Below are 21,977 nucleotides of genomic sequence, written 5' to 3' on the forward strand. Positions count from 1 at the left end.
AATGTTCTTAGGAACTAAAATATACATCATGCTAATACTTAGAGTAGTTATAACTAAATTTAGAGCTTATTTCCTAAGTATAGTCTACTAATAAAAACAGTAAATTCTTACCAAATATTTGAGATCTCTGAGACGATTGAAAACTTTGATAATAACTAAATTAACGATATATTATTATCGACGGGAACACTTGATTACACGACATAATCAGTTTAGCCAGATATATATAAAAAAAAATCATTTAAAAGTCAAAATGCTCATTAATTAAAAATAAAATACTTTCGTAGTGCCAATAACTATACCAGTGCCTATAACTACTGTACACTTTACCCTATGCGTATTTAGGCCGACGACCTATATATTTCTAATGTACTAACACGCTATACTCGGCATTTTAAATACCCTCGAGTAACCATGAATTAACGATTATATTTTATAATGCAATTCACTCCTTTAATATATGTAGCAATATAAATAACGTAGAATCTGTATTAAAACATAGCTTGTTTTGTATTTATTGAAATATTACTCATTTAAATATCATCTAGGTATAATACCTATAATAAAATTAAATAAAAAAACTGTATTATAAACCTTTTATGGTAATAATTTGGCATTTTTTTTGGAATAGAAACAGATAACTTATTATTTAAAAAAAATAATAAAATAAAGGTAGGTATACCTAATAAACCTATAATTAATTAAAACCAATTTCTTTTGATTGTCGATTTAACTACTATATGTCTATATTGATGATTGATGGATAATTGATGTATACAATATATAAAACCACTTATAAAAGGTTTATTTATTAATAGTTCTGTATAAATGGTACATTATTTTATTAACACGATTGTTTGGTTGGAGCTGTTTTTTTTTAAAAATAATTTGTTGTCTTTCCTTTATATGTTTTGGCTCAGCAATATCACTTATTAAAAATCTTTTACCGAATTTGGGGTTCACTATTTCAGGTAGCAAACACTTGGTATAAAATCTGAATCAAATTTAAATGTTACCTACAGATTTAATAATTATTGAAAAATTATTTTTAATACGTACGTGCATAAATGGTCTACCATATTGTCTCAAAATTGATTTTCATATGGAATTTCAACCATACAATTCCAGTTTTCAGTGTACATAAAAAAATAACACGTTGATCTTTTTGTGATGTGCAACTGTCCCTGGATTTGATAAAAGTAATCACTATTTTTTTTTAGTTTTACTTTATTATTTTTGTCAACTTTACAATAAGTAATCTACAACAATATTTAAATGTGTTGAAAACGAAATTAAATATTTAAGACATAGGTACATTGATTATTACTTTTCCTTCTCGGATTGCTTCAAATATATCATAATATTCACGAGCGGAAAAAGGACATTTTATTTCAATAATATAATTTTTACCTAAAAGTCCATCTAAAAACAAGATATTTGTACAAGTATAACTTATTTATTATTATAAATATATACATATATTAAATATACTGTAATATTATAATTACTGTAATGTAACGTGCATTCTAAAAAATATTTATAAAATTATAATTCTTACCTGGACTTGCAGCCAAATAAGGTATTTTATCATCTACAAACAGACCAGCTGGGTCGATATTAAATCCAAATTTTTTTTCAAATTGTAATTTCGCGAATGGCTCCATAACTCTTCCATATTCAATTGCCTTTATTTTATGGTTCATGTTTCCGTATAATAATTCATGCACTGTATTCTTACACGAAGTATTAGGCCTCATCTTACATATTTTCCCAAACTTTGAGGCTATTAGACGATGTTTTCTTTCAGTATGCCAAACTTGAGATTTTGCCTGAGATCTTGTTACTTTCTCCAACATTTCTAAAATTCAATTACATAATACATTGGTAGAATTTTGTAGGTAAATACATATTTAAAATACAAGGTAGGTAATCATTACAATTTTAACTTTTTTGAAAATAATCTTATACATAATTTCAAGTCGTAATAAAACAATATAAAAAAATTATATATACAGGCTGTAACTGAAAGAACTGACAAAAAAAAATCTATGCTACTTAAACGTATGACAAAAATTGATAAAATTATATGATTAATAAATAGTTTAAGGGTATATTTCTTAAACTATTTACTAATGTTTGTAAATTTCCAAGAATAATATTTTTAAAAAAGTTATTGAGTTCCAAATTAATTTAATCAAAAAAATATTGATATTTTAAAAAACTATAAAATATAAACTACTTGACTTAGATAAATGTTTTTACCATCCAAATCGTTTTTATAGTCAGATTCACAAATTTACTATTCAAAAAATTCAAATCAAATTTATAATTTTTTATTTTTAGTATTAAAAAATAAAAATAATTTTTTTGATTACACGTATAGCGCAAGTGGCTATAAATTATATATAAACAAAAAAATAGTTAATATTTCAAAAAACACAAATGAGGTTCCCTCCGAAATATTGTTCTCTATAAGTTTCATAATAAGTATTTTTACTCTAAAACCACTTTTTGATGCCGTTTTGTTTGTTTTCCGTGGACGTGTTTTTACCGCTGAAAATGACCGGTGTGGTGTTTTAGCCCTAGTTGTGTCACTGTATATAATACAAGTATAATATAGTGCATACTTATCTGGTACTTCAAATGATATCTTCGGAGATGCATTAGCTTCAAAAGCAGACGACTCAATTACATCATGTTCGTGTAAAACATGCTTAAAATATTGGAATGGGTGGACAGCAGAGCTGTAAAACGATGAATGAGTATAGGTAATAGATAACTTAAAGGTAGAACATAATTATGTAGTATAAAATAAATAGTTTATTACCAATGTGGTGTAGAAATAGATGATGAAGTACCTGGAAGGGAAAAGTCAGCTCCTAAAGTACGTGGGTCAAAATTGATGTTTCTAAAAAAAATGGTAGTATATAATAATATTTTATAATTTTAAAAAATAGGCGTTATATTACCTAATTGGTTCAATATTAGATTGATCATTCACTATTTCTTCATTAGTTAATTTTTTGAATATTTTAAAACGATGTTTCATTACACTTTTTATGGATCTTTTTTTAGAAACAAACTGTGGCGTATGGATTTTATTTTCCGGTGGGTCAGTAATGTTTGCGTTTGAAGTTTGTGCATAATTTATCAAAGTAGCATTATATCGATATTTTCCAGTCAACTTAAAAAATACTTTTGTATGCAAAGTATTCGACTTGCATAATTGGTTTTTCATCACTAGGTAATAAATTTGTGCCTCTCGCTTGCCACTCGATGCCATCTGACATTAATTTTGTGTTATTATGTTCTGTACAATTATACCACTTACCTGGCTGTGGCTCAAGTTTTGAACATTCAACACTGTTTGATATTTTGTTCGGATTTTTAAGCATTTGTATTGCTTCTCGTAGATTAACTTTTAACCGATTGGTCAATACATATAAATGATGTGGTTGATTATTTGTTTTAAACATATTTGTAACTTTGTAAGTATATAAATGTTTAAACAATAAAAATTACAGATCAAAGTTAATAATATATCCACTGTATTTGCACATTACAATGTCACATTTGACTTATATCTACTTACATCGCGCGTCACGTATCAACTAAATACACTAATGAAACTAGAACAAGACGTTCGACGGACGCGTCCTGATATTCATAAACAAACTAAATCAAAGTCATGACATTTATTGTAATTATAAAACATAGATAGTGTGTTGGACGATGCTGCAACCGTGGGATCTGCTGAATAAGAGTTTTTGTTTGTGACACGGAGCACTGTCGTGACAACACACAAACCCGAATCAAGTCAGTCGGTCGTAGTATTACCAGGTCAACAATTTTTAGCTATAATTATAATTTTTAATTACCAATTTCATAACAAACACAGTAATTATATCAGTTCTGAGTATAGCAGAGCTGCTGTGGATACTTGTAATTTTTGAGCAAATAACTGCCTCTTGTGAAATACAAACATAGAGTTACTTATTATTTACATTTATATTTTTTTACACCTATCATACTTGTTGCAATACAATATAGTCAAATATCTATAGTGTAACGTCAAACTACTAAACAAAGTAAGTACCAATATTATAAATTCATATTGATTTTTTTTTCTATTATTAATAATATTATAATTGTGTTAAATGTTCATCAGAGTATTACAATGAAAATGGATGTCTGGAACTTGATTTGTCGTACCATGCTATTACAGTTTCTGCTGATCAATCATATTATATCCAGTGAAAATCAAGACAATGCATTTTTCAACCTCACTCTAACCACCAATAGTCCGGGGTTCCAGCACGAGATATTAGGGGAAGGTAAATTATGTAAAAGTAGTTGGACCATTAATACATTTATAGATTTAAAATATTTAATAAATAGCCTTAGTGATATAAGGAGTATGTTAAAAACAATTGACACATATGCAATTAATAACACTTACCAAATAACTATAAAAAACTTAGAGAAGCATTTAAAAAAAATAAATTTAGATATACAGGTAATTAGGCAAATGGCTAGGTATAGAAAAAAGGTTAAGCGATCATTTGAGTCTGGAGGTTCGGCACTACGATGGATGTTTGGTATTGCCGATGCTGACGATGTACGGAGGTATGATAGTTCGATTAACAAATTAGAGAATGATCAAAAAGATATGATACACATAGTTCAAGACAAAGTCTCTATTTAAAGTAGCACAATAACAAATTTCAATGAGACCATAACAACATTTAATGACAATAAATTGTTATTTGACAAAAATATTAAAAAATTGAAACCACTATTAACAACATAAATATTGAATTAATAGACGAAAAAAAACAAATTATTGTTCTAAGATTAATATCCCTAATTGAAAATAATATATTTGAATTAGATATATTTGTAACGAGGTTACAAAGAATGATATCAAACGTTCAAACAAATAAATTAGATGTTTTTATAATTACACCAGATCAGTTGTTGTCAGAAATAAAACAAATAGAAAATATTCTACCTGAAAATTTACAAATCCCTATCAAATTTAATGAAAATAATATACAAGAAATATACAAAATATTACATATAGACCTTCACCCAATGAACGATAGAATAATATTTTCAATAAAAATTCCACTATGTATCGGTGAAATTTTCAAATTGTATTACATTATACCAATATACGTTCCAATTAATGAACACGGGCAATTTATGCATATCGCTGAAAATCCAACGTACTTATTAACAGATGATATAGTGACAAAATATTTTATTTGGTCAAATATCAATAACTGTTTAATAGTTTCCGACATTTTTGTTTGTGGTTTCAATGAAATGTTACACAATAGTGATACTGATCCCACTTGTGTAACAGAAATATTAAAAAATTCTATAACTAAACCTACGCAATGTGATACTTATATCACTGAATTTAAAAAAGAATTATGGTACCCATCGTTTTTCAAAAATAATTGTTACTTTGTGTGTGAAAAGCCTACAACAATTACAATAATTTGTAATAATCGATCTTTTATTCGTAAAATTACATTGAAAAGTTCTGGCAAATTATTTCTGAAAGCTGGGTGTCAAGCTCATACTTCTAAAGGCGTATTAATAACAGAGCAAACAGTAGAATCGTCTTTTGCAACACTACCTTTAGAGTTAAGTATTTTAAATGATTCATGTTGCAATATTACACTTAATCAACGTTATCCAAAACCAATTCATTTAGATGAAATAAAAAATTTAAAATTCGACAAAGAAGCTTTTTTAAAAATCATTTCAAAGTTAAATACACAAGATGAATTACTAAATTCAATATTATTAAATAAGACGTATGAATTTGTATATACAAACAAATATTTAATCATTATAATAGCTGTTATAATATTATACGCGAGTCTAAAATTCTGTATAAAAAAAAAAAAAAAAATTTCAGCTTTAGAAAATATAAATTAGGGCTATTGTCCTGTGCCCATTGCTCCACCAAAACACTAAACTTTACTTTATAATTTATAATTACATTTATACATGTAAATTTAAATCTCTTATACATTTTTTCATACTAATAGTAGGTAGTTATACTTTATTTTTTAAGAATACAGATTTTATCGTATCCACGCATTTGTTAAATATAAGACTTAGAAATTTAAATGATTTATGTGTATTTAATATTTAATTTATTTAATATTTTAATATTTATATAATAATTTATAGTTATTTGTACAGTTAATAATTATGTAATTTTTAGTAATTTAAACGATTATAATATGACATTTCGTTAGTAAATAGTAATAATTAAATATTTGTAATTTGTGTACAATACGTTCAATAAATGTTATAACATTTGAATTAATTTTGTTTATTTTTTTTTTTACAAAATACTCCGATACCATAGTTTATATTTTAATTATTGTAATAATAATTTATTCATTCAAACGATTGTAATATAATTATTATATTATGACATTTAATATTAATTTTTTTTTATATAATTATTAATTATTCCGATATCGCAATAATTAGTATTTTTATCATACCCAAATAGTTCGATAATTCAAGTAATACGGCTTATTGAAGCGGTTTACAGCAAAACTACGTATTACAAAAATTGTAGAGAAGAACTTTTTTAACAATCGTAAGAAACCCGAATTTCGATATTTTTATAAATTAGTTGAATAATTAATCGATAAAAAATTTTAAAAACCGTGTTAATTTACCATGTGATATTGGACGATTGGAATACGATATCAAAAATCGGATTTCTTACGATTGTTAAAAAAGTTCTCGTCTACAATTTGTATAATAGGTAGTTTTGTTGTAAACCACTTCAATAAGCCGTATTACACGAAGAACAAAAGTATAGTTTTTATTTGTATAAAATTCGAATACGAAGAGGGCGCACTATAGAAGACAAAATATGGCATAAAAACATGGTTTCGTAATTCCAGTAATACGGCTTATTGAAGCGGTTTACAGCAAAACTACCTATTACAAAAATTTTAGAGAAGAACTTTTTTAACAATTGTAAGAAACCCGAATTTCGATATTTTTATAAATTAGTTGAATAATTAATCGATAAAAAATTTTAAAAACCGTGTTAATTTACCATGTGATATTGGACGATTGGAATACGATATCAAAAATCGGATTTCTTGCGATTGTTAAAAAAGTTCTCGTCTACAATTTGTATAATAGGTAGTTTTGTTGTAAACCGCTTCAATAAGCCGTATTACATGAAGAACAAAAGTATAGTTTTTATTTGTATAAAATTCGAATACGAAGATGGCCCCAGTAAACATTTATACGAATATAAAACGTATAATATACGTATACATTAAACTAACCCTACGTATATTATACGTACATATTTAGTTTAAGAATAGTTTAACTGTGGCATATTTTTGGGTCAAAAGACAGATATTTCACGAATATTATACGTTTAATAAACATTAAGTTTATACGTTTATTGATCGTATAACCTACGTATAGATTTGACGTATATGTTTCGTATAAAATCAGTATATATATATAAATATAACCAGTGCCGGCGCGAGGGGTGTGCATAAAGTGCAATTGCACGGGGCCTCGCGATTTTATGGCCTAGGGTCTAGGGGTACCTATCAAAATGTTAAAATAATATAAAACGTTGATATTATAATATTATATTTCTCGTAACTCATAAAATCGTCTATAAAGAATATTGGGTACGGCCATGAAATGGGAATTTTTTGTTGTGTTATATTATAATTTATAATCATTGATTTTATTATTTACAAACGCACGGTTGATCGACAACGTAGTCAAAACAAACTTGAAGTCATTATTATAATATAGACGTACCTGTGGGTTGTGACCGGTTGATAATAATAGAATAGTTCATAAGTCTTAATAATATTAATCTATAATTAGATTTTCCAATAATATTAACTATTAATATTAACTAAAATCCTTCTAATTTAGTATAACATAATATATAATAATGTTACGATAGTTTGATATAATTTCTTTTTCCTGTGAATGGTAGAATTATGTGATCATTATTTTATTATTTGTACGAATGCTCGAGTGCTCGACAGACGTCAGTTGTTTTCGTTGCTGTATTCACATTTAAGTGTTGACAACTAAGAAACATTGGTGAGTCTTATTTAATAATAATAAAATATAATATACGAATTAATAAATAAATATTACCTTCATGGCTTCATTATGTCATTAAATACTGTAATATAGTAAATAGTGTTAAAATAAGAAGACAAGAAGTAATAAATAAAAATAATGTTTGTAATTTTGTTTATGAAAATTCTAAGTATACTGCCGTCCTAAGAAAAAACGCAGAAATTTCCCTCCATGCCATTTTGAGGAAAATGACATTTTATGTTTAGTAGTTTTTGGATATCTTGGTAGAATATATAATTTATTTTCAGCGTCTACTCATAGATGGGACATATTTAAATCTCACTGTAATCTATACACTGTAAAACAATGGTCCGAGACCAGATGGGAAAGCCGGATTAATAGTGTTAAAGCCATACGTTTTCAAGTAAAAAATGTGATGCATACATTAAGTAAAATTTTACAGACAAATTGGGTCCGATGACCCAATTACTAAAAGTGAAGCATTATCATTGTTGAATGAAGTTGGAAGTTTTGAATTTTTATCAAGTCTGATTATGAACTACTTACAGAAGTAAATATTGTAAGTAAAAATTTTCAAAATCCTAATATGCAATTCGATGTTTCAACTAACATGCTTAAAGGTCTTATTGTATTTCTTGAAAAATACCGAGACAACGGATTTGAAAAAGCAATGGAAACTGCCAAACAACTAGCAGTTGTTATTGAGATTGAACCTACATTTAATGAAGTACGTTACAGAAAAAATAAAAGATGTTTTAGTTATGAAAGTGTTGATGAAACCCTTCAAGATCCACAGCAAAATTTTCGCACTCAATATTTTTTAGTTATTTTGGATTTAGCGATTATGTCAATGTCAAAGCGATTTAACCAAATAAAAAATTTTAATTCGAATTTTGGATTTTTGTATGATGTAAGCAAGTTAAAAACTATGTCTGACGAAGAAATTCGAAAACATTGCCAAGATCTTCAAATAATTTTAACAGATGGTGAAGATAAAGATATAGATGCTATTGATTTATTTGAAGAACTTCTCATTCTTCGAGAAATGGTTGATAATAATATGACAGCTTTACTGACATTGACATTGGTTAAAAAGTCATTGGGTTCATTTTCAAACGTTGAAGTTGCTCTAAGAATTTTATTAACAATTCCGTAGCTTCAGCAGGAGCAGAAAGAAGCTTTTCAAAATTTAAATTAATAAAAAATTTTTTAAGAAATAGCTTGTCACAATTCAAATTAGCTGGTTTAGCATTAATCACCATAGAAAGTGAAATAGGGGACAGTTTAAGCTTAGAAAATATTCTAGATACTTTTGCAGCACAGAAAGCTAGAAAAAAAATGTTTTAATTTAAACGATTATTATTTAATCACCCTTATTGGCTATTTTATACTTATTGTCTTATGTTTTTTAATATGCTTAATTTCAGTATTTTTTAATCTTTAATTCAATAACCTATAGAAGTATTGACTCTGACTATGTTATATATTATGTTATAATAACTATTGACAGTGATGAAAATATAAAATATTTAATAAAAATTAAAAAAAAAAAGCTGTTTTGTTATTAATTACACTATGCTAAAATATTTTAATTATGTATTTACCAATGAAATATGGTAATTTGGATTTAGGTCCGGGGCCTCGCGTTTATAATTTGCACAGGGCCTCGCAAATCTTACCGCCGGCACTGAATATAACACGTATATTTTCCGTGTAAAACTGGTATAAATACAAACATTTACCACGTATATTTTGCATATAAAACTGGTATAGATACAAAATGTATATTACCCATACCAAATCTGAAATTATGTAATCAATATTATATTAAATAATGTTGTATACATTATATATAGTAAAATATTATACAGTATTGTATATCATGTCTGATACACATAGATATTAAAACAGAAGGGATTCTAATAAATAAATAAATAATTACGTATTAAGTATTTCACTGTATATTGCAATACAGTAAATGTATTAAAATCAAAAACTTAAAAAACTTATTCCATACCTATATGGATATGTCTACATATTATATATAAATGAAAAAAAAAAAAAAACAATATTATGTATCACTTTCTCCTTGGTGCTTGTTTTAACCAATCACTAATTTGGTTTTTTATGAGTGGTACAGGTTCATCAGGAAATAAGTGTTGCACACTATCTATAACAGAATTGTATATAGAGATGAAAAATGTATAATAAGTTGAATAGATTTTATAATTTTGACATCGATCAATCATCTGATCAGTATATAGTATTAATTTAATAATATAAATTAATTAACTTACCAATTAAAATAGTGTACAAGTCCATTTTAACAAATGATAACTTTATGCCCCTTTTGCCATCGACATTTAAAAGTTCAGCTACTCTATTGTCCATTAATATTTTTAGCATTTGATAAGTAGTACGCTTGGAATCAAATGATTTCCCATTTCTGCGAAGTACTTGAGCCTATTTGATAATTAATTAACTGTTCAATAAAATAATAATGTTATATTTCTTTTAACTTACTAGAATTTTTTTTTGTTCATCATTTGATTCCAGTGCCTTTAATTCTTCAACATTTTTTACTGGTATTTTTAAATTAGATCTATCAAAATAGCTTTTATCCTCATTATTAAATCCTTTGTTATTTACCATTCTGATTAAATCAACAAGATATTCTTGGTTTTTGGCAAGGTCTACTTTTAATGTTTCGTTGTTTTTTTTTAATACATTTATCTGTCCTGCAACTGATAAAAGAGCTTAATAAAACAAATTGTATTTAAAATAAATATAATTTAAACTGTGATGTATACCATTTTTTAAGACATTACCAATATTCATCAACATTTGAGTAGTGTCTGGTACATGATCATCTATAAAAAGTAAGTAATCAAAAATACAGTTGTTGAACATATTTATTTGATTAATGATGATAATATAGATTATTACCACAGATAGTTAATGGCTGACTATAATCTTCTACTAATGGCTGACTATCTTCAACTAATTTTTCCACATTTGGTAAGACAGTGATTTGAGTTGATGAATTTAATATAAATTAATTAATATGATCATTAATATGATGAAATTGTGTTAATTCTTTTAGTGGAAAATTGTCATTGAAGTGTGTTAATTTGTGTTGATGTAATATTTTGCAGGCAGTTATCAACTGAACGATCATTATTTGCTAGTAATTTGTCCAACTTGTTTAGTATTGTATTTTGATTCAACAACAGTTTTTGAACCTTTACCTTCACTTCGGCTAGATCTTCAAGAACAGATACATTTTATGATATTAATATCATGATTGTATATATTTGTTTTACATAGCAGTTAAATTGTTAGTGTAATGTAAAAATTGTTATCGTACTGCACTTCAAAAATCTATAGTTCTATTACTTAATTACCATATTGTTATCTGCTTTACCAAAATTTAAAAAATTTTAATTCTATATAAATAAGTATTTAGAATATTTATAGATACATAACTATAATATATTCAAACAATAATTAATATAGGTACAATACATAGGTACATATAGGTACTTACAACTGTATAGTAAAGTGCAGTATAGTCTGCTGTGAATTTCCAATGGCACTGGCAATTTGGGCAGATTAGCACAAAAAACAAACAGCGTCTCTTATAATTTGTAAACGAATACGATGGAGTATGGACGAAATGCTTCGTCACGCCAACGGCCAAAAGTCAAATCAATACAACGGCTTTAACGGCTTTAACGGCTTTAACGGCTCGTACATGGTACATCAGCATAGGCGATAGACCGTCGAACGAAGATGCTGTGAGGCGTGAGCGGGGAGGTAGTTGCTTCTAGAATATTCTACGCCGACAGCGCTGTCGGCGGACTAGTTGTACTTTCACACGACGGGTAAACCGACGGACCCCGCGTAGCTTACCCCGCCTACGAGGAAGTAAACGTTGTCTGATTACGGGTAAACAAGGATCTGACACACTATTAAATCGTGATCTGACATCATGTTTCAGAATTCAGATCATAGGTAAACGTAAATTTAACCGAATCAGCTGATCGAGTTTCGTAGTTTCGCTTCTATATTGTTCTATGAGTAATTACCAGATGTACAAAAAAATGTTTATCCGAATCGGTCGAGCCGATTACAGAGGAGTTCACAGTTTCACACACTAACACCGTGACACGAGATTTCATATATTTAAATGATTAAAAACTCAATCATTTTACATGGACTTATAAGCTCCCCACGGCTCTGTGTTCTGAAAATGATCTGGACACCCTCCCCATGACAAATTCCTAAATACGCCACTGCCCACTGTGGGTAAACTAAACGAATATTTTTCGCCCTATATACACGTTTCTTCGACCAACCAATTATAAACGTACTGTCGACGTTAAATAAACGTAGATACACCACGTAAGGTAAACGAATATAGCTCTACTTATCTTAAACGAAAAATAAACGAATATTTTTCGTCTTATTTACACGTTTCTTCGACCAACCAATTATAAACGTACTATTGACGTTAAATAAACGTAGTTTTATCACGGAAAATATACGAATATGTATCAACGTATTTTAAACCTAATATATTCGTATATCCTTACACGTAAATCGATGTAAGTTCGACCAACCAATAATTACACGTAGTATCAACGTATATTATACGAATATTAATTACGTATATATATACACCAACATTATCCTTAGTATACACGTATATTATACGTGCTGTGTTTACTGGGGCGCACTATAGAAGACAAAATATGGCATAAAAACATGGTTTCGTAATTCCAGTAATACGGCTTATTGAAGCGGTTTACAGCAAAACTACCTATTACAAAAATTGTAGAGAAGAACTTTTTTAACAATCGTATGAAGCCAGAATTTCGATATTTTTGTTAATTAGTTGAATAATTAATTGTTAAAAAATTAAAAACCTTGTTAATTTACTATGTGATATTGGACGATTGTAATACGATATCAAAAATCGGATTTCTTACGATTGTTAAAAAAGTTCTCTTCTACAATTTTTATAATAGGTAGTTTTATTGTAAACCGCTTCAATAAGCTGTATTTCTTGAAGAACAAAAGTATAGTTTTTATTAGTAGGTATGAAATTTGGATACGAATAGAAAATATAAAACCGAACAAAATTAAATAATATTTGTCATGAAATATAATATAATAATCATTTTCTTATCTGGGTTATTTATAAACTATGTATGGGCGCACGGCTGCGATAGACGCCGTGCAAACCATGAAATAGCGCGCGCCGTAGTGGACCACTTACGAACTAATCGATAGCAACGAATGAAATGTGTATATTGTATAATATGTTAGTTACCTACCTAGGTTAGGCAGTAATTATTAAATTATGTTAGTTCTGACTTTAGACTATTGTTGTTTATCGTTGTTGCACATAATAATAGTATCATACCTACATATTGTACATATTAAAAACATAAATACCTTTTCACTTTATTTGTAAAAATAAATAACATATATTTCACAGGTTAACTAAGTCTTAATACATATATTTTTTTCCAACATCTAATAAATATAATAATAATATATGATTGTATAATATGACAACTTCTTATTTTATCTTTAAAATAATATTGATATATAATATTATGTATGTAAAAATTATATTTATATTATTAAAAAAAATAAACAAATATGTTGAATAAAACATAATATTATGATACAATTAAATAAATAAGTATTTAATTTAAATAAGTAATTTTGGCAAGTAAAAATGAAAGTAAAAATATTCAATTTTGGGCATTAAAGAATTAAGGAAGTATTCGTCTCTATTAATAGTTAACAAAACAGGCTCAATATTATTATAGATAAATAAATCGCAGTATTTTAAACCTGCACAATACATTAATACCTGGACTTGGGTATAGTATACATTAGATTTTTTTAGTTCTAATTTATTATTTACAAATTCTAAATATTTTAAATTAGGTACTCCATTTTTAATAATTTGTTTATTTTTACAAGAGATAGGGCACTTTATTTCAAGAATTCTTTCAATATTTCCATTTTTGATAACAAGACCGTCTGGGCTGGCACACACCCATGGTGTTTTATGATGGATAATAAGTCCTGCCTTAAGTACTATAATATCATCATATAACTCTTGGTATTTTTCAAAAGCTAGAGGTTCATTTAAATTACCATATTTAACATTAATATTACCTTTCATACCTAAGTCAGTTCTTTTTAGGAAAGAGTTAGCAAGCTTATTGAGACCTATGTCCGTCCAATTACGACATGTTTTAATTTTATGTGCCCTCATACTAGCCGAAATACGAAAATGTCTAGAGGTTTTCCAAATTTCTGAAGAAGACTGGCTCATAGTTAAATTATAAATACTTAAAAGATTGTCTGCCAATAAAGCAATATTAGTAAAGTAAAAACTGTTTTCATTAAAATTAAGTGGAAATTTCGATGAAGGAGTATTATTTATAAACAATATTTTTTGGTTAATTAATATAAGTGAGAAATGATTTTTATTTAAAGAATATGTAAAATCTAGTTCTACTTGATCAATGATGGAATTCAAAATTTGTTTACACTGTCTTTCTGTTTCAGTAAGGCTTTCTTCTTTTAAAAGTGTGCTTAAGCTACATGGTATACTTAAAATGTTATGCATTGAAATTAAATCTTTATGAGTTACATAATCTATAAAATGTTTTTGCCTTTTACATGGGAATAAGTCTTGAATTGTTCTACCTTTCTTATACTTCAATTCTCCAGCCTTTGAAGGTTTTCCCCATTGTTGGGGCAAGTCTGTTTTAGAAATTAGTTGCTCATTATTAATGTAGTAAATTAATGCACATATATGTTTGCATTTTCCTCCTGCGCCAGCAGGACAATCACAAGATGTATTTTTAACTCTTCTAGTTCCATCAATCTAAATAATATAATATAAAGAATAAATATTAAAAAAGAAGATAACATTTGATTATACATAAAAAAAATATAAGACACATGTATTCAAATACTTTACAGCAGTGAATTTGTCATAAAATTAAAATAAATAGTCTAAAAAATGTGTACATTATCTTCCTACCAAGTATAAACATATTAATTATTGTAAGTCGATATATAATACTGTATTGTTGATTTAACTTACTTCAAGAATAACTGTCCATGGATCATAAGACACAGAAGTTTGCCTTATACATAGTCCTTTTATTCTAGGTGCAATATGATTAGTAGCCGGTTTTATTTCTTCGACATTAATTAAATGTCCACTTTCTACTAATCTTTTGCCTTTGTCATTTGGAAAAATAAAATTATATGTGACTGGTTGGAAACCACATTTAATTTTTAAGTCTGCCATAAGTCATAACACGACATACCAACAAGTTCAGACGTTCAGGGTCTGGTGATCGGGTGATCCATATATGGTTCGTGGTTTAGTTAATTGATTAGAAAGCTTATCATCTCACCAGTTTAACAAGGTTATTATGAATTTCATAGAATGTAGTCGAAACAAATATAAATAATGTATAAATAGGTAAATGTATGAATGAACCACATGTGGATCATGGACTAATAAAATAGGTTTAATGTGACCCACATATGGGTCAAGGACTGATCAGTCCTGATTTAATCAAACAGTGCATATTGTGTTAAGACAAGGTACAATCAGAATTGGCGTAATATTTGAATGTAGTGAATTACATACAATAAAATACAATGGTTTTACTGCATGAATGTATTATTTACGCATATTTGTTGCTATCGATTAGTATGTACATTATCTCCCCAGAGCGCTAGTTGTCAGTTTGCACGGTGTCTATAGAAAACCCGTTTTGACCTATGGTGCGGTACTGCTGTTATCGCGCGCGGGGTGGTGGTATAAACACCTAGTATCGAGCGCTGCCGCTGCCTATAATGGGCGCAACACATGACGAGCGTAAATAAATGTTTTTTTTACCGAAAAACATGGTTTTGTAATTCCAGGAATACGGCTTATTGAAGAGTTTTACAGTATAAACACCTATTACAAAAATTGTAGAGGAGATTTTTTTCTAGAAACGTAAGAAGCCCGATTTTTGATATCTTGTTCCAATCGTCCAATATCGCATGGTAAATTAACACGTTTTTTTAAACTTTTTATCAATTAATTATTTTACTAATTAATAAGAATATCGAAAATCGGGCTTCTTACGTTTCTAGAAAAAATTTTCCTCTACAATTTTTGTAATAGGTATTTATACTGTAAAACGCTTCAATAAGCCGTATTCCTGGAATTACGAAACAATGTTTTTATGCCATATTTTGTCTACTAGTGCGCCCTCTTAATACTACTGTATGTTGAATAATGTCTAATATTATATTTTTTCATAACACTTTGAAATTCGCTATTATAAAACTCTGTACCATTATCTGTTTGTAATAATTTTGGTTGATTTTTTTTTAGTATTTTTATTATTCCTTTTGTACCTTCCTTTGCTGTTTTATTTTTCAGTGCTTCAAACCAAAGATATTTTGTATATGTATCAATAACAATTAAAATGAACTTAAAACCATTATTCTTTCTAGCATGTGTCTGCATATCAATTAAATCAGCTTGCCAAAGATCATCTTTAAATCGAGTTATTACACAACGTCTAGGAAATATTTTTCTCGCTGGTTGATGTAACTCGTTAGCTATACTTTCTAAAATTGTCATTATATTATAATATTTCTCTCACGTAGTTCCTCTAAAATAGATATAATTTCATTATTAACACCAGTATTACCAACACTTTTTGATGATGACAAAAGATTTAATCTAGTTACTAGTTCATTCGGATCATCATAATAAACTAATTGTGTTTGTGGCAATACATCTTTATATAAACCATTACCTATCTTAGACTCAGGTGATGAAGTAAAATTAAACATCTTTGCAGTCATATGATCCGTAGACGAAGAACTGTTTGCTGTTTGATAAAAATCAAATGGTTCATTTTCTTTCGTTATTTTTCTACGTTTAGCTCTAGATAAGCTAGAAGGGGTAGAAGATAAAGTATTGTTAAATGATGTCAAGTTAATTCGAGGAGTTGCAGTCTCATTAATTTTAGCTATTTTTTCATTAAACTGTTTTTCCTCAATTTTCATCCGATCGTACAGTGGTTTTACAACGGTCATCCATTTATGGTATCTCGAGGTTCTAGGCTTCCCGTCTGCTTTTAAATGGACTCCGGAAGTTTTCAATATATTGTAATAAGATTCTATATCTTCTATAATTGTATTTTTTGGTTCCTTCTCACATAATAAAGACCATAGTCCTGGTGTAAATTGATAGTATTTATTAAGCAACAGTAATTTACCGTGGTTAAAAGTTACAGTATGCTTTCCTATTTTATATGAAGTGACCTTTATCATAATGCATACCATAAGATTTGTCATAACGTGTTGATTTAGGACGGTTATTTAAAAAAATTTGGTATGGTGAATTTAATTCATCGTCATCATCTTCTTCACTAGTGTATGAGGTTTCTGATTTATTTTTTAGTTCAGTCGACTGTGTGTTACATATAGCATTTTGTTCTGTATGTGTATTTAGTGGTTCAATTATTGGTTTAAATGCTTCACGAAAATAATTGTCGGAATCTATAACACCACGTTTCATTTCCATTATTTTTCGTTTAATATTTTTTTTTGACGCTATTAAATTTTGTAACAAAACTTTCTCTGTATTCATTGTAAATAATAAACTTAATATAACTGTATCGTACGAGTACTGTTAACATTATGTAGATAATATCAGTGTCATGGTGTATATATATATATATATATATTATAAAAATTATTTTCTTATATTGTTCACATACAACACTAATTTATTTTAATAAACGTATGAAATCCACATCTATATCTTCCTTCATTCATTTCTCGAGTTTTATCGATAACCATAAAACCATAATCACTACTTTAAACTCATTTCTCATATAAACGTTTTTATTTACTATCATTTTGCTCTGATTCGTCATTGTCTTGGATTGGCAATGGACACAACAATCTTACAGCTCTCTTCTTTGGTCCACTCGCTGTATTGACCATTGCAACTCGCACCACACCATCCTTGCCCGGAAATATGTCAACTACGCGGCCTAGGTTCCATTGTAGTGGAGGTAAATTGGTATTCTTTAATATTACCATTGAGCCCACTTTTATCGAGGGACCACGAGATTTGTCCCACTTATTACGCTTCTGAAGTTGACTCAGGTATTCAATACTCCAATGCCTCCAAATTTGCTGAGCAATGTTTTGAACCTTTTGCCACCGTGACAACAAGTTGTGAGCAAAATTACTTACGTCGGGTTCCGGTAATGACACGAGGGAGTCTCCTATTAAAAAATGGCCAGGAGTAAGGATGGAAAAATCTAGAGGATCGGTAGACAAGGGGGTGAGCGGTAGTGAATTTAAGCACGCTTCGATTTGCACTAATAATGTATAAAATTCGTCGTATTTTACGAGTGCCACGTTGCGGTTCAAATGTTTTTTTATGCTACGTACAGCTGCTTACCACAGGCCACCGAAATGTGGCGCTCTTGATGGAATGAAGTGCCATGTCATTTCGTGACTGGTCATTACTTGGCGATTGCGATCCTTATGGCTTTCGGACGACATCAATTGTTTTAAATCACTTAATTTGTTATTCGCGCCTACGAAACATGTGGCGTTATCAGAATATATGTTTTTGCACAGACCACGTCGAGATATAAATCTTGTTAACGCTGCGAGAAATGCATCAGTGCTCAATTCACATACCAACTCTAAATACACCGCCTTTGTTGCAAAACATACAAATACGCATATATATGCCTTTTGAGTTGCGGCGTTTCGTCGGTTGCTGCATTTCAACATGAATGGACCTGCGTAATCAACACCACAGTTTTCAAAGCACTTACTTGGGCGGTTGACTCTGAACGTGGGCAAATTACCCATAACTGGCGACACATTTTTTGGCCGTGCTTTAAAACATGTTACGCACTGATGTATTACCTTTCTTACACATCTCCGTCCATTGATTGGCCAGTACTTCAGGCGCACTGCGGCAAGCGTGGCATGTGGCCCAGAATGCATTAATTTTTTATGTTCATAGCATAATTAATTTTGAAAATGTTGTGTCGCTGGGTAATATAATTGGAAAACGTTGATCAGTATTGATATCTGTCGCGTTTGTCAACCTACCACCTACGCGCACAATTCCGCTGTCGTCTATAAATGGATTTAACTTAATCATCTTACTTTTTACCGACACATTACGATTATTTTTTAACTCTTCAATTTCTCTAGAAAAATGTGCTTGTTGTGTAATTTTCATAACAGTTTTGGTCGCCGATGCAACCTCGTTTACATTCAGTGGTCCGATAATCCGAGAGGTATTATTCCGCTTCGATAACGCATTATTTTTGTATCGTAATAAGTATGAAACAACGTGTAGTAATTTGGTCAGTGACGAATATTTATTAATATCTAATGACACGTCTCTTTGTGAGGTGCACACAACGATTGGTGCAGTCTTTTCCTCACTTTGAACGTCATTACTGTGTTCCATGTTATCTATATATGCGGTTGAACACTTAAACGTTTTGTTTTCCAGCCATGTCGGACCATGCCACCACTGTGTGTTATATTTTAGTTCGCTAGGCGTACACCCTCGCGACAATACGTCTGCTGGATTGTCACTCGACGTCACATGCCCCCACTCCGCGCGATCCGTCAACGTATGGATTTTGCCGACACGATTTGCAACAAACGTCTTCCACTTGCTTGACTCCACGGCTATCCAAGCTAGCGTGACAGTTGAATCAGTTCATAAATATCGCTGTGATATATTGAGTCGAAGTCCAGGTATAATTACGTCTATTAGGCGCGATAAGAGCAGCGCTGCACATAGCTCTAATCTGGGAATCGAGATTACCTTTACTGGCGCGATACGAGACTTAGCACACACTAATTGCGACTTAACGATGCCTTCTGTATCTATTGTACGTATATATATATACATGCACCGTATGCTTTCATAGATGCATCAGCGAATCCGTGTATCTCTATTTGTTTTTTCTTGTCGGAGCCCAGCCAACGGGGTATATTAAACAAATCGAGCTCATTTAAATAATTATTGTATGTCTCCCACTCCAATTGTATGTGCTGTGGAACTGGGCTGTCCCAACCGATTTTTTCACGCCATAAACTTTGCAACAATATTTTTCCCACCAATATTACCGGACCTATTAAACCGAATGGGTCAAATAACGTCGCTAGGCCGGCAAGAATGTGTCTTTTTGTTGCTTCAATTTTTATTTCCGGTACTTATACGACGTACGTGTAGTAATCATTTTCCGGTTCCCAATATAAACCTAAAGTTTTCACGCGTTCTCTATCCATCGATATGGTCGTTGATTCATTTGTATTATCCTTCGGAGATAAATCTGTATGGTACTATGGTTCGTTGTCCATTTTGATAGTTCAAAACCCACACCTTGCATAATTGAAATTAACTCGTTGCGTAATTCTATTGCTTCCAACAATGTATCTGCCCCGATGAGACAATCGTCGACACAAAAATCATTTTTAATTATTTCTTTTAACCTCGTGTTTGTGGTCTTGTCGCTGATACGGTTGACGCAACTTATTGCCAAAAAACCAGCTGGCGCTAAACCATAAGTAACAGTGCATAGTCTATATACTTTAACTTCATCATTCAGATCTGATCTCCACAATACACGTTGATAGTCGCGATCTTCCTCGTGAACTAACACCTGACGATACATTTTTGTTATGTGTGCCGAAAATGCATATTTATGTGTTCTGAATCGTACCACGATTTCAAATAAATCTGGTTGTATTTTTGGTCCGTTCATTAGTATGTCATTTAATGACACACCGCTACTAGTTTTCGCCGACCCGTCAAACACGACGCGTAACTTTTTCGTTCTACTACGATCGTTAATTACGTATGAGTGCGGTAGATAAAAACATTTGGGTGATCGATTAGCTGCCTATCGCCACCCGTATCACAAACACGTTCCATGTGATTAAGACTTTCGTACTCATTAATAAACATTTTATACTTCGTGTACAGTTCGGGATTTTTTATTAATCGTTTTTCTAATGAAAGAAATCTTCGTAGAGCTGAACTGAATGAGTTACCAAGCTGATGACGATTTTCTTTGAACGGTAGTTTAACTATAAATCTGCAGTCCTCATTTTTTGCGAGGTTCTCGTTAAAATGTGTTATACACGATTTTTCTTCGTCAGTGAAATTGTGCTTCGACGATACTTCCTCCATTTTCCAAAATAATTATATTTTGTTATCTAATAATTGATATTGATTTCAAATTGTTAACAAACACGAGTTTAATTTTCTAGTTCATAGTTTTGCGTTTTCTACAGACTCTAACATTTGACTTCTTTTACCCAGGAACTCCATCATTAATTGTACACTCGGTAAGTCATCTCTCGACACTTCGGCTTCCCATTGCCGTATTGAATTTGTATCAAGTTTCGTGTATATGACATGTAGCAGTAATGCACCCCAGTTGTGCGGTTCATGATTTAAAGCTTTTAGTGCTTGTATATGTGCATTTAGTGAGTCAGTTAATTGTTTTAACTTAATGGCCGATTCTTTATTAATAGGCTCTAGTTCGAAAATGCGCTTCGTGTGTGTTTGAATCAACATACGAGTATTATTGTATCTCGTAGTGACTATTTTCCATGCAATTTCATAATTCGATGACGACGTTTCTAAATTTTTAATTAATGAACTAGCTTCGCCTTCTAGTGCATTTATTAAATGACAAAATTTTTGAATATCTGTTATCGATTTATTTGTA

The 21,977-nt window shown here is 29.8% G+C and overlaps 3 protein-coding genes and 1 pseudogene across 3 annotated transcripts; 1 reads left to right on the forward strand and 3 right to left on the reverse strand.

Moving 5' to 3' along the window:
* The first annotated feature begins 4,177 nt into the window (after window positions 1–4,177).
* LOC132936257 (uncharacterized) lies at window positions 4,178–6,300 on the forward strand (annotated as a pseudogene).
* Window positions 6,301–10,172: 3,872 nt separating this feature from the next.
* Window positions 10,173–11,043, reverse strand: LOC132938606 (uncharacterized). Its single transcript, XM_061005534.1, has 4 exons — window positions 10,944–11,043; window positions 10,657–10,877; window positions 10,431–10,596; window positions 10,173–10,303 (listed from the first exon to the last, which is right to left on the reverse strand). The coding sequence occupies exons 1-4, from the start codon at window positions 11,041–11,043 to the stop codon at window positions 10,212–10,214; spliced, it is 579 nt and encodes a 192-aa protein (XP_060861517.1). The 3' UTR covers window positions 10,173–10,211.
* Window positions 11,044–11,310: 267 nt separating this feature from the next.
* Window positions 11,311–15,514, reverse strand: LOC132938613 (uncharacterized). Its single transcript, XM_061005547.1, has 3 exons — window positions 15,272–15,514; window positions 13,911–15,049; window positions 11,311–11,398 (listed from the first exon to the last, which is right to left on the reverse strand). The coding sequence occupies exons 1-3, from the start codon at window positions 15,479–15,481 to the stop codon at window positions 11,311–11,313; spliced, it is 1,437 nt and encodes a 478-aa protein (XP_060861530.1). The 5' UTR covers window positions 15,482–15,514.
* Window positions 15,515–18,657: 3,143 nt separating this feature from the next.
* LOC132938620 (uncharacterized) lies at window positions 18,658–19,696 on the reverse strand. Its single transcript, XM_061005558.1, has 2 exons — window positions 19,387–19,696; window positions 18,658–19,109 (listed from the first exon to the last, which is right to left on the reverse strand). Exons 1-2 carry the CDS (start codon window positions 19,694–19,696, stop codon window positions 18,658–18,660), a joined length of 762 nt encoding a protein of 253 aa, XP_060861541.1.
* Between the last annotated feature and the right edge of the window lie 2,281 nt (window positions 19,697–21,977).

This window comes from Metopolophium dirhodum, chromosome 1 (genome assembly GCF_019925205.1).
Source record: "Metopolophium dirhodum isolate CAU chromosome 1, ASM1992520v1, whole genome shotgun sequence".
Classification (NCBI taxonomy): domain Eukaryota; kingdom Metazoa; phylum Arthropoda; class Insecta; order Hemiptera; family Aphididae; genus Metopolophium; species Metopolophium dirhodum.

What these genes read in the sequence shown, in the direction of transcription:
- LOC132938606 (XM_061005534.1), bottom strand. Translation starts at nt 11,043, where the DNA reads ATGTTCAACAACTGTATTTTTGATTACTTACTTTTTATAGATGATCAT. An exon ending in ATGAACAAAAAAAAATTCTA is followed by an intron (nt 10,597 to 10,656) that starts GTAAGTTAAAAG and finishes ATTATCAAATAG; the next exon opens with GCTCAAGTACTTCGCAGAAA. An exon ending in CTTGTACACTATTTTAATTG is followed by an intron (nt 10,304 to 10,430) that starts GTAAGTTAATTA and finishes ATTCTGTTATAG; the next exon opens with ATAGTGTGCAACACTTATTT.
- LOC132938613 (XM_061005547.1), bottom strand. Translation starts at nt 15,481, where the DNA reads ATGGCAGACTTAAAAATTAAATGTGGTTTCCAACCAGTCACATATAAT. An exon ending in CATGGACAGTTATTCTTGAA is followed by an intron (nt 15,050 to 15,271) that starts GTAAGTTAAATC and finishes TATATTATTTAG; the next exon opens with ATTGATGGAACTAGAAGAGT. An exon ending in TACTTCCTTAATTCTTTAAT is followed by an intron (nt 11,399 to 13,910) that starts GCCCAAAATTGA and finishes CTGTTCTTGAAG; the next exon opens with ATCTAGCCGAAGTGAAGGTA.
- LOC132938620 (XM_061005558.1), bottom strand. Translation starts at nt 19,696, where the DNA reads ATGGAACACAGTAATGACGTTCAAAGTGAGGAAAAGACTGCACCAATC. An exon ending in TCGTAATGTGTCGGTAAAAA is followed by an intron (nt 19,110 to 19,386) that starts GTAAGATGATTA and finishes CATGTTTTAAAG; the next exon opens with CACGGCCAAAAAATGTGTCG.